At 54.9% G+C, this 9,562-nt stretch overlaps 1 protein-coding gene across 2 annotated transcripts; it reads left to right on the forward strand.

Annotated features, from left to right (window-relative positions):
• Nucleotides 1–470: 470 nt before the first annotated feature.
• On the forward strand, nucleotides 471–6,879 carry ZBTB7A (zinc finger and BTB domain containing 7A). Of its 2 annotated transcripts, XM_082495539.1 has the most exons (3): nucleotides 471–605; nucleotides 702–1,906; nucleotides 5,935–6,879. In XM_082495539.1, exons 2-3 carry the CDS (start codon nucleotides 717–719, stop codon nucleotides 6,407–6,409), a joined length of 1,665 nt encoding a protein of 554 aa, XP_082351665.1. In that variant the 5' UTR covers nucleotides 471–605; nucleotides 702–716; the 3' UTR covers nucleotides 6,410–6,879. The 2 variants fall into 2 exon arrangements, with proteins under 2 accessions (XP_082351665.1, XP_082351666.1); XM_082495540.1 differs by lacking the exon at nucleotides 471–605 and having other exon boundaries at nucleotides 675–1,906.
• Nucleotides 6,880–9,562: the final 2,683 nt, after the last annotated feature.

Genomic DNA, 9,562 nt, shown 5'->3' on the forward strand with positions numbered 1-9,562 from the left:
GTACTCCCCTGTTCTGCACACCGGTACCCTCAGGCACTGAGCTTGTCCTTTCCAAAGGATGCTCGCTGCCAGCACCCTGCCTGCATCTCTCAGAGCGTCTGCTGACCCTGGAACCCCAGGGATGAGCGATGGGAACAGTTTTCCCAGTGATTATACGATTGGATCAGGACTTCGACTGGGCAGAGCGAGGCTGAACGAGCAGGGGACCTTTGCAGTAGAAGTGGTGGGATTAGGAAATACCCCCAGAGGTGGACTGGTGTCCACTGGTGAGGCTCATGCCATCGTAGCCCAATGCCAGGCATGCCTGCAAGCTCGGTCCAGATACTGTCTGCCTGTATTAACCCTGGTCCTTGCCGAGGCTTGCTAGCTCTGGCCCAGATCCGTGCTAATTCAGCTGTTCTTCCAGGCTCTGAGAGCACCTGGGCTGTGTTTCTCTTCCTCCTTCCCAGAGCGAAGGTAAGCACGGGTCCGTCCTCACCTGCTGATGGAGGCATGTCTTAGATGCCAGGCAGGACGGTGGCCTCGGCGGTGATGTGGAGAGGTGCGGGGGGCACACGAGCCGATAGCCAGTGCTCGCTGCAGAGCACGCTGGCATCAGCGGACAGGTACCTGCTCTACCTTGGGAGTTTGCCCATGCTATGTGATACCTCCAAACAGCCAATGCCCCCATGACTCATTGCTCTTTCCTTCTTCTCTCGTAGCCTTTTGCATCGAAGATGGCGGGTGGCGTGGACGGCCCCATAGGGATCCCGTTCCCCGATCACAGCAGCGACATCCTCAGCAGTCTGAATGAGCAGAGAAACAACGGGCTGTTGTGCGACGTGGTCATCTTGGTGGAAGGCCAGGAGTTCCCCACCCACCGCTCCGTCCTGGCGGCATGCAGCCAGTACTTCAAGAAGCTCTTCACCTCAGGGTTAGTGGTGGACCAGCAAAACGTGTATGAGATAGACTTTGTGAGTGCAGACGCCTTGTCGGCTCTGCTGGAGTTCGCTTACACCGCGACCCTTACTGTCAGCACTTCAAATGTCAATGACATCCTCAATGCCGCCACACTGCTGGAGATCCCGGCGGTAAGGGATGTTTGCACGGATCTCCTGGACAGGAAGATTCTGGCCAAAAATGACCAGATGGATACAGTAGATCAAATTGATCAAAGGAACCATCTCAGAGCAAAAGAGTACCTGGAGTTCTTCCAGAGCAACCCCGTCAATGGCCACCAAGGCAGCTTTCCGTGGACCAACCCAGAGTTGAGAGACCTTCAGAGACTGAACTTCCGAGGCCAAGAGGAGGAGGAGGAGCCAGACTGCAATGGCATAGACTTCTACTCGCAAGCCCCCCTAAACGAAAGACCAAAGGTGAATGACTGTGACCCTGACAGCAACCCAGCCATGTGGCTGGACAGAGAGGAGGAGGAGGCGGCTCCTGGCTCCATGTTTTCACCTTCTCAGAACGGACATTACAGCGGCCGTGGCCTGCCCACACCGGGAGAAGAGGAGGGGACCCCGGGGGGGCCTCTGGACCAGCAGGAAGCCGGTGACTCCCCCAGCTTCGTTCCTGCTGGAGCAGAGACGGAGGATGATGCGAGGGAGGTGGATGGCTTGGCTGCCAGCGCCCTGCTGCAGCAAATGATGAATTCCGTGGGGAGACAGCAGCTCGGGGAGGACGACCGAAAGGATGACGATGGGGTCATGGATTATTACTTGAAATATTTTGGCAGTTCGAGCGAGGGCGATGTCTATCCGTCCTGGTCCCAGAAGGTGGAGAAGAAGATCAGGGCAAAAGCATTCCAAAAGTGCCCCATCTGCGAGAAGGTGATCCAGGGGGCTGGCAAGCTGCCGCGCCACATCCGCACCCACACGGGGGAGAAGCCCTACGAGTGCAACATCTGCAAAGTCCGATTCACCAGGTAAGGAGCAGGCGGACGCGGGAGGAGAGGGGGCTGTCACACAAAACCGGCTCTTGGCTTTCCCTGGGGGTCAGCATGGGGCTGGTCTTGTGCAATTTTATCTCGCCTGCTCAACTGATTTGCATCTGAACAGGCGAGTTGGATATGAAGGCCAGAGTTTTCCGGAGAGACGAGCAATTTGGGGGTCTGACTCTTGAGATATCTCAAGGGGCCTGTCTCGATATCCAGTGCCACACTGTCCCGGTGTCCAGAATTGCTGAGCTCTGCTGGAAACCTGGCCAGACCCGAGCTTCTGTGGAGGCTAAATAACGTGGTTGATGAAGCGGAGCTGCAGCCCTTGGTATTTCCATTGTGGCTGAGGAGCCCCGGGGTTGAGGCGAGAGTTGGAGAGTCATTTAGAAATGGCTCCATGGGGTGACTTCAAGCACTGGTGGCTGGTAGTTGGGTTGGGAAGAGGTTGGACCCCGTGCCCCTCGTGTCCACTCTCGGCAAACCGTGACGGGCTGAGCGATGGCGGCGCCGAACACCACACAAACCCCGGTGCCTTGGTTCAGCTCCCCGGGGGCGTTTGCCTCGGCGCTGTTTCTAATCAGGGTTCCTCCGTTCCTTCCCTCCGCCACGGGAACGCTGAAGAAAGGGGATATTGTTTGGATTCCTCCGGTTCACTCGAGTCCACGCATCGCAGCACCGCCTCCTCTCTCTGCGGCTGTGATGGCTGAGCCGGGGCGGGGGTCCCAGCCAGCCCAGTCCCCCCCCGGCCCTGCCGAGGGACCGCGTGGGCTGCCTGGCAGAGGAGCCAGACTGCCTGCCCTGCCTGCTCTGCCTGCTGAAATATTCCCAGCTTCGCCAGTGCTGACTGCTTCGCTTCCCAAGAGCCTCTTCCTTGGGGCAGGGGTGGGGGGGGGGGTCCGTGGAGCTGCTCTCTGCTGTGGGCACCCCTTGGATGTAGCAGGTGGCTCCAGCGTGAAGCAGGACGTGGGCAGGAGGGCTATGTCCTGCCCCACAGCGCTGCCAGCCCCCTCGCCGCACCCAGCCCCGGCGTTGGAGAGCTGAGGAATGCAGATAATGGCGGGGGCAAGATGCCAGCCCTCCGCCGCTCCCCCAGCACCCAGCCCTGCGCGGCCGGGCCCTGCGACGTGGCACCTCCCTGCCCCGTGCCGGGGGGCCTCTGGGTGCTGCGCACACACCCCTGTGCAGAATCTGGCCGCCGCACCTGAGCGGTCCAAGGTCCTCGCCTCGCATCTGGATGCGGAAATGCCGCGGGGTGCCCGGCAGCCATCGGCACTGGGGGTGGCAGTGACGGGAGAGATGAGACAAGGCATATAGGGGCTTTTGGGGGGAGGAGGATGTCGGTGGGGCAGTGCCACCTCATTGCTTTTTGGTCTTGCCCTCCTGTGGGTTTCGGATGGGGACCTGCGGGCTCCCAGGAGGGCCTGGCACAACAGAGAACAGGGTGGAAACTGTCTTCCAGCCCCTATAAACCAGGCTGTTTCATAATATGCCAGGGCTGTGCTATTTTCCGGCCAAAATACATCTCGGAGAAGCCCAGGCAGGGACAGGGAGCTGCCATCGGCATCTCTGCCCACCAGTGCTGTGCCCCATCTTGTGTCTCGCCTCAGAGCATCCAGCTGCTGCTCCTGCTCTGAGCCACAGCGTTCACAGCAGTTCCGCAGAACCTCCCTGGAGGCTGCTGCCCAAAATCCCAGCTGGTTTCCAGCTCCTTCTGCCCATGGCTACTTCGCTGGGGGTGCCCAGCCTCGGCCCCCCAGCACGGCGTGCCATGGGGTACAGCAGTGCGTCATACACTCGAGCTGCCAGCCCGGGTCTTGTCTGCTCCGTGTTGGTTTTGGTGTCAATAAGTTGTTTTTTCCAGCTTCTCCCCCAGCACCTGGGCTGTGCTCGAAGCCTTATCTCAGAGGCTCCCAATGTAAAAACGGGTGCAAACCTAACCAAGTGCTCCAGCATCCTTATTTCCACCCCCCCCCACCCCACCCCCCCCCCCCGATTTTATTATTCTTTTGCTTTCTGTCACGATGCTCTCCTTCCCCATCCTCATCCCATCAGGTGACAGTCCATTGCTTGAAAACAAACCTCTTCCCTGTGCCGTTAAAAATACCACAGCAGACTGGGGAAACCTGGGGAGCTTGGAGAGAAGCAATCCTGGCTCTTGAAGTAGCTTTTGGGGTTAGGGCGGGAGGAAAACAGCCCTGGTTCATCCATGGGGTGTTTCCCTGCCACCCCCTTGCCAGGTGGGGACCGGAGCCTGTTGGTTTACACCAATTTTTTGCTCACTTGTGCTTCCTGGTTCCTCTGCATTTGCAGGGGGAGGAGCGGTGATGGCGCTCTTAATAATCTTCTGAAAGAAAAGCAGAGTGGTTTTATAAAAAATTATAAGTATTTATACAATTTTATAAATTATAAAAATTTCTTTTTAAAAAGTTGTTTTGATGTGGTGCTGCATATCAGCGTTGTTTTAAGGAAAGCCCTTTCAGAACTGGATTAAAATGAGAGGCGGACACGTCCTGAGTGTTTTGAACCCTTAAGGTTTGGGACTTTTTGGGCTCTCGTGCTGGCAGAATTTCCCCCGCTGGGTGAAGGCAGCGGTGGCTGTGCTGCGATGGGTGTGTGGGGCCGGGGGCTGCCTTTTCCCTACAGGAGAGCAGAGAGGGATGGGGCTGGATCTGCTCGGTGAGTGGTTCCCTTGTCCTCTGCCTAGGCAGGGATCCTGCTCCTCGCTGCCCACCACACGCTTCGTGCCTGATTTTTTTTTCCTCCAGGAAGAAGCGAGCTGCTGCGGCTCACATGGCCTTGTTGGCCCCCGGCCCGGCTGCTGCAACTGCCCTCCCCTGGCTCCGGCAAGTTGCGGCTGCGGCAGCGCAGGCCCTGCCAGGAGCCAGCCAGCCCCGTGCTGGGCGATGCTTGACCTCGTACCAGGCGATGCTCAGCCCCGTACCCATGCTCAGCCCCATACTGGGTGATGCTTGTCCCCGTACCCATGCTCAGCCCCATACTGGGTGATGCTTGTCCCTGTTCTGATGCTCAGTCCCATACTGGGTGATGCTCAGCCCTGTACACATGCTCAGCCCAATGCTGGGTGATGCTCAGCCCCATACCGATGCTCAGCCCCATACCGGGTGATGCTTGGCCCTGTACCAATGCTCAGCCCCATACCAGGAGATGGTTTACCACATACCAAGCAATACTCAGCCCCATACCGGGTGGTGCTCGGCCCTATACCAGGTGATACTGAGCCTTGTATGGGGTGATGTTTGACCCCATACCTATGCTCAGCCCTGTACTGGGTGTTGCCGAGACACATACTGGGTGATGCTCAACCCTGTACTTGATGCTCAGCCCTGTATCGATGCTCAGCACTGTACTGGGTGATGCTTGGCCCTGTACTGATGCTCAGCGCCATACTGGGTGATGCTTGGCCCCGTAGTGATACTCAGCCCCATACCAGATGGTGCTCAACCCTGTATTGGGTGATGCTCAGCCCTGTACTGATACTGAGACCCATCCCAGGCGATGCTCAGCCCCATACCAATGCTCAGCACTCTACTGGGTGGTGCTTGACCCTGTACCGGGTGCTGCTGAGACCCATACCAGGGATGCTTAGCCCCATATTGATGCTCAGCCCTGTACCGATGCTCAGCGCTGTACAGGGCAATGCTCAGCCCCGTACCGGATGGTGCTCAACCCTGTATCAGGCGATGCTCAGCCCCGTACTGATGCTGAGACCCATCTTGGGCGATGCTTGGCCCCGTACCATTGCTCGGCCCCATACCAATGCTCAGCCCCATACTGGGCAATGCTCAGCCCCATACAGGGCGATGCTCAGCCCCATCCCGGGCGATGTTTGCCCCATACAGGGCGATGCTCAGCCCCATCCCGGGCGATGCTTGCCCCGTACCGGGCGGTGCTCAGCTCCATCCCGGGCGATGCTCGCCCCGTACCGGGCGCAAGGGACGAAGGCAGACCCCCAGGCTGACCTGCCCCCCCCTCCCTGTCCTTTCTCTCCCCCGCAGGCAGGACAAGCTGAAGGTTCACATGCGGAAACACACAGGGGAGAAGCCGTACTTGTGCCAGCAATGCGGCGCCGCTTTCGCTCACAACTACGACTTGAAGAACCACATGCGCGTCCACACCGGCCTGCGGCCCTACCAGTGCGACAGCTGCTTCAAGACTTTCGTCCGCTCCGACCACTTGCACAGGCACCTTAAAAAAGATGGATGCAACGGTATTCCATCCAGGAGGGGCCGTAAACCCCGGGTGAGAGATGCCGGGGGTTTGCCTACCACCCCTACGGGGAACCCCGAAGATGGAAGTTTTCAAGCCGGTGGGGAGAGTCAAGAATCAGAGGACATCAAGACGGTGGCGAGAGTCAAGATTGAGAGGAACGACGAGGAGGAGCAGCACTTTGAGGATAATTCAAATAATGAAGCGTCAGGATTGAATGTAGCAGGAGGGTCGTCTGAGGGTAACACGCAAGGACTCTCCTAAACCAAAAAAAAAAAAAAAACAAAACAAAAAACCACAAAAACAAAGTGTCACAAAATCTAGTTAGTACTTTTCCTCCGATTTTTCTCTTTAAAGATGTTTCTCTCCCTTTTTAAAAAAAAAAAAAAAAAAACAGAAAAAAATATATATATATATTATGTTTCCAATCTTCCCATCGTAAGCAGGGCTCCCCCGAGGATCCCTCGGTAGCCAAGGACCTTTTCTTGGAAAGGCAGACGCTAGGAAGCACGGGGTGGGGATGGAAAGTGGCTCTGTCACATGGAAAAGAGCTTCCATGTAAATCCAAAGCTTTATTTTGTGTCCAAACACACGTTAAAAAAAAAAAAAAAATAATCAAAACCTATTTCAGAGAGAGATCTATTTAAGGAAAAAAAGTTTAAAAAAAGCAAAAATAGACAAAAAAAAAAAAGAAGTGGTAGGAGCGGAAGGGCTCTTTCAGGGCGGGCGGTACACGGTGCCTCGGAGGTGGGGGTTTGGGGTGAGGGGGGGGGGTCCTGCCGCCAGCTGCAGCGCGAAGCCGAATTTGCCAGAGAGAGGAGGTGGCGGCGGCGGCGGCGGCTCGGTGTAGCAAATTGCCGAAAATTGCCTAAAATTGCCTAATCGTGTGAGTGGACAACCAGGATTTTGCAGGGTTTGCTGGTGGCAGCGGGTGTCCGATGCCCGGGGCTGGGGACACCCAGGACTGGGGACACCCAGGACTGGGGACACCCAAGACTGGGGACACTCCTGATTGGGGACACCCAGGACTGGGGACACCCAAGATTGGGGACACTCAGGACTGGGGACACTCCTGATTGGGGACACCCCTGGTTGGGGACACCCAGGACTGGGAACACCCAAGATTGGGGACACTCAGGACTGGGGACACCTAAGATTGGGGACACCCCTGGTTGGGAACACCCAGGACTGGGGACACCCAGGATTGGGGGGTCGCCCAGGGTTGGGGACACTCAGGACTGGGGACACCCCTGGTTGGGGACACCCAAGATGGGACACCCTTGGTTGGGGACACTCAGGACTGGGGACACCCCTGGCTGGGGAAACCCCGAACTGGGGACACTCAGGACTGGGGGCACCCTTGGTTGGGGACACCCGCTGCCCTGGCAGAATTTGGGGCGGTGGGGGCGGGAGGGGGGGAAAACCTCCCCCCTCCCCCCCCCCCCCTTCCCAGTGTAGTTGAGGCACTGGGCCAGCGCAGCAGTGTTCCCGCTCGCCCCGAAAGCGCCTAAAAATGGCAAATTCCTTTTAAAAAAGGTTATTTGAGGTCTCCCTTAAAGGGGCAGGAGGCCTTTTTGGGGGGGGGGAGGGGGGGGGGAGAAGAGGGGAGGCGAGCTGCGGTGGCCCCGGCTCCCTCGGCCCCCATTCCCCCCAAAATATATATATATATATATCTATAGATGCTCTATGGCTCTAGAGGCGGGTAACTAACCCTCGGGGTTAGCAGAGGACGATAAGAAAAGGCACCTTTCAGCTGGTCACCTGTTTTCTAAATGCACATTTTTAAACGAAAAAAAAAAAAAAAAAGAGATTTTAAGCCCTTTTATTTTAAAAGCACTTTTTAGATTCTCTTCTTTTTTTTTTTTTTTTTTAATTATTATTTTTTTCCCCCTTTTGGTGTTTTCGTTTTTATTTTCAAAGCAAGAGCAGGTTTGGCCGAATGTATTTTGGAGAGGGAGTGAGAAGGGGCGGGGGGGGAGTGTGTGTTGGGGGGGGGAGGGCTGAGTGGTGGGGGTGGGGGAGAGATGGATGTTTATTTAATGCAGAAAAAAGCAATAAAAAATTAAAAAAAAAACCATCATGCTAAAAAAAAAATAAAAACAAAACAAACAAAAAAAACAAAACAAAAAAACAAACCACAAACAAAGAAGTCTTAGCACTTTGCGATGGAACGGGTACTTTGAGATCACTTTATCTTAATTTAAAAAGCAAAAGCGAAACCATGTTTACAAGTCAAAACCAACTTCTACGGAAAAAAAAAAATATTATTAAAAAAAAAAAAAAAGAAAGCCTAAATTTATTTTTGTAAGAAAAATGTGTATATATATATATATATTTAACAAAAAAAAAAAAAAAAAAACGAAAAAAAAAAAAAAAAACAAACCCAAACCAAACCTGAGGCGGAATCCCGAGTTGTGGTTCCCGGCGGGAGGAAGCCGGGAGGTGCGGGACGGGAGGAAGGATGCTAATTAGGTTCTGTGACATTGTGACATGGTGCCCTGACACCAGCCCCGCCGAAGCCCTTGCACTTCGCGAATTAAAAACAAGCAAATAACCGAAAAAAAAAAAAAAAAACAACAAAAACAAACAAACAAACAAACCAACCAACCCAGAAAACCCCATGGAAGCTTGAATTTTGGGCAGGAATCACGGGGGTTTGGTTTTGTGTATTGTTCATTTCTCCCCACACCTTTTGTTATTATTATTATTTTATTTGATTTTTTAATTTTGGGTTTTGTTTTTCTTTCTTTTTTTTTTTTTTTTTGTTATTTTTTTCCATGGTTTCTAGCCAGTGCTAGTCCAGACGTCGTCTCCCCCCCCATCTCCCCCCACCCCACACATCATGGGGGGGGGGGACCGGGGCTGCTCCCCACAGGCTCCGCCATCCCTCCCCGGGCAACCAAATTGGGATTTGGGCAACGAATCCTCCCGGGAAGGTACCGGAGGGTCCCGGATCCGGGCTGGGGGCTTGGGGGGGGAGGGGGGGGGGACTGCAGCAGCAGGACCCCCCCCGGTTGGGCTGAACCTCTGCGTAGCACTGGCTAAATATGCAAAAAACCAACAAAACAACAAAAAAAAAATCAAGTGTGGATTTGTAAATAGACACTTATTGAGGTTCTTTATTGTAATCGGAGTTGTGGTATCTCTTTTCTAGTTTGTGTTAATTTTTCTTCCCCATTTTTTCTGCGTTTCCCCCCCCCCCCCAAAGCTCTTCGCTGCTGCTTTTCTCTCCCCCCCCCCCCTCCAACCAACCCCCCCAACCCCTTCCCCAGTCCCCAAAGAGCCTCGGAGGGGTTTGGGGGGGGCTCTGGGGCACTCGGGGGATAAACCCTGTGGGTTCCTCCGGCCCTGCCAGTCCGTGGGCGGGGGGGGGGAGAGGGGAAAAAAAAAAAAAAAAAGAAGAAAAAATAATGGGGG

Source organism: Vanellus vanellus (genome assembly GCF_965231255.1).
Source record: "Vanellus vanellus genome assembly, chromosome: 25".
Taxonomy (NCBI): domain Eukaryota; kingdom Metazoa; phylum Chordata; class Aves; order Charadriiformes; family Charadriidae; genus Vanellus; species Vanellus vanellus.

Excerpts from the sequence above, each read along its gene's own strand:
- ZBTB7A (XM_082495539.1), top strand. The coding sequence starts at position 717 with ATGGCGGGTGGCGTGGACGGCCCCATAGGGATCCCGTTCCCCGATCAC. Across the intron at positions 1,907-5,934 it reads TGCAAAGTCCGATTCACCAG|GCAGGACAAGCTGAAGGTTC; the intron begins GTAAGGAGCAGG and ends TCTCCCCCGCAG.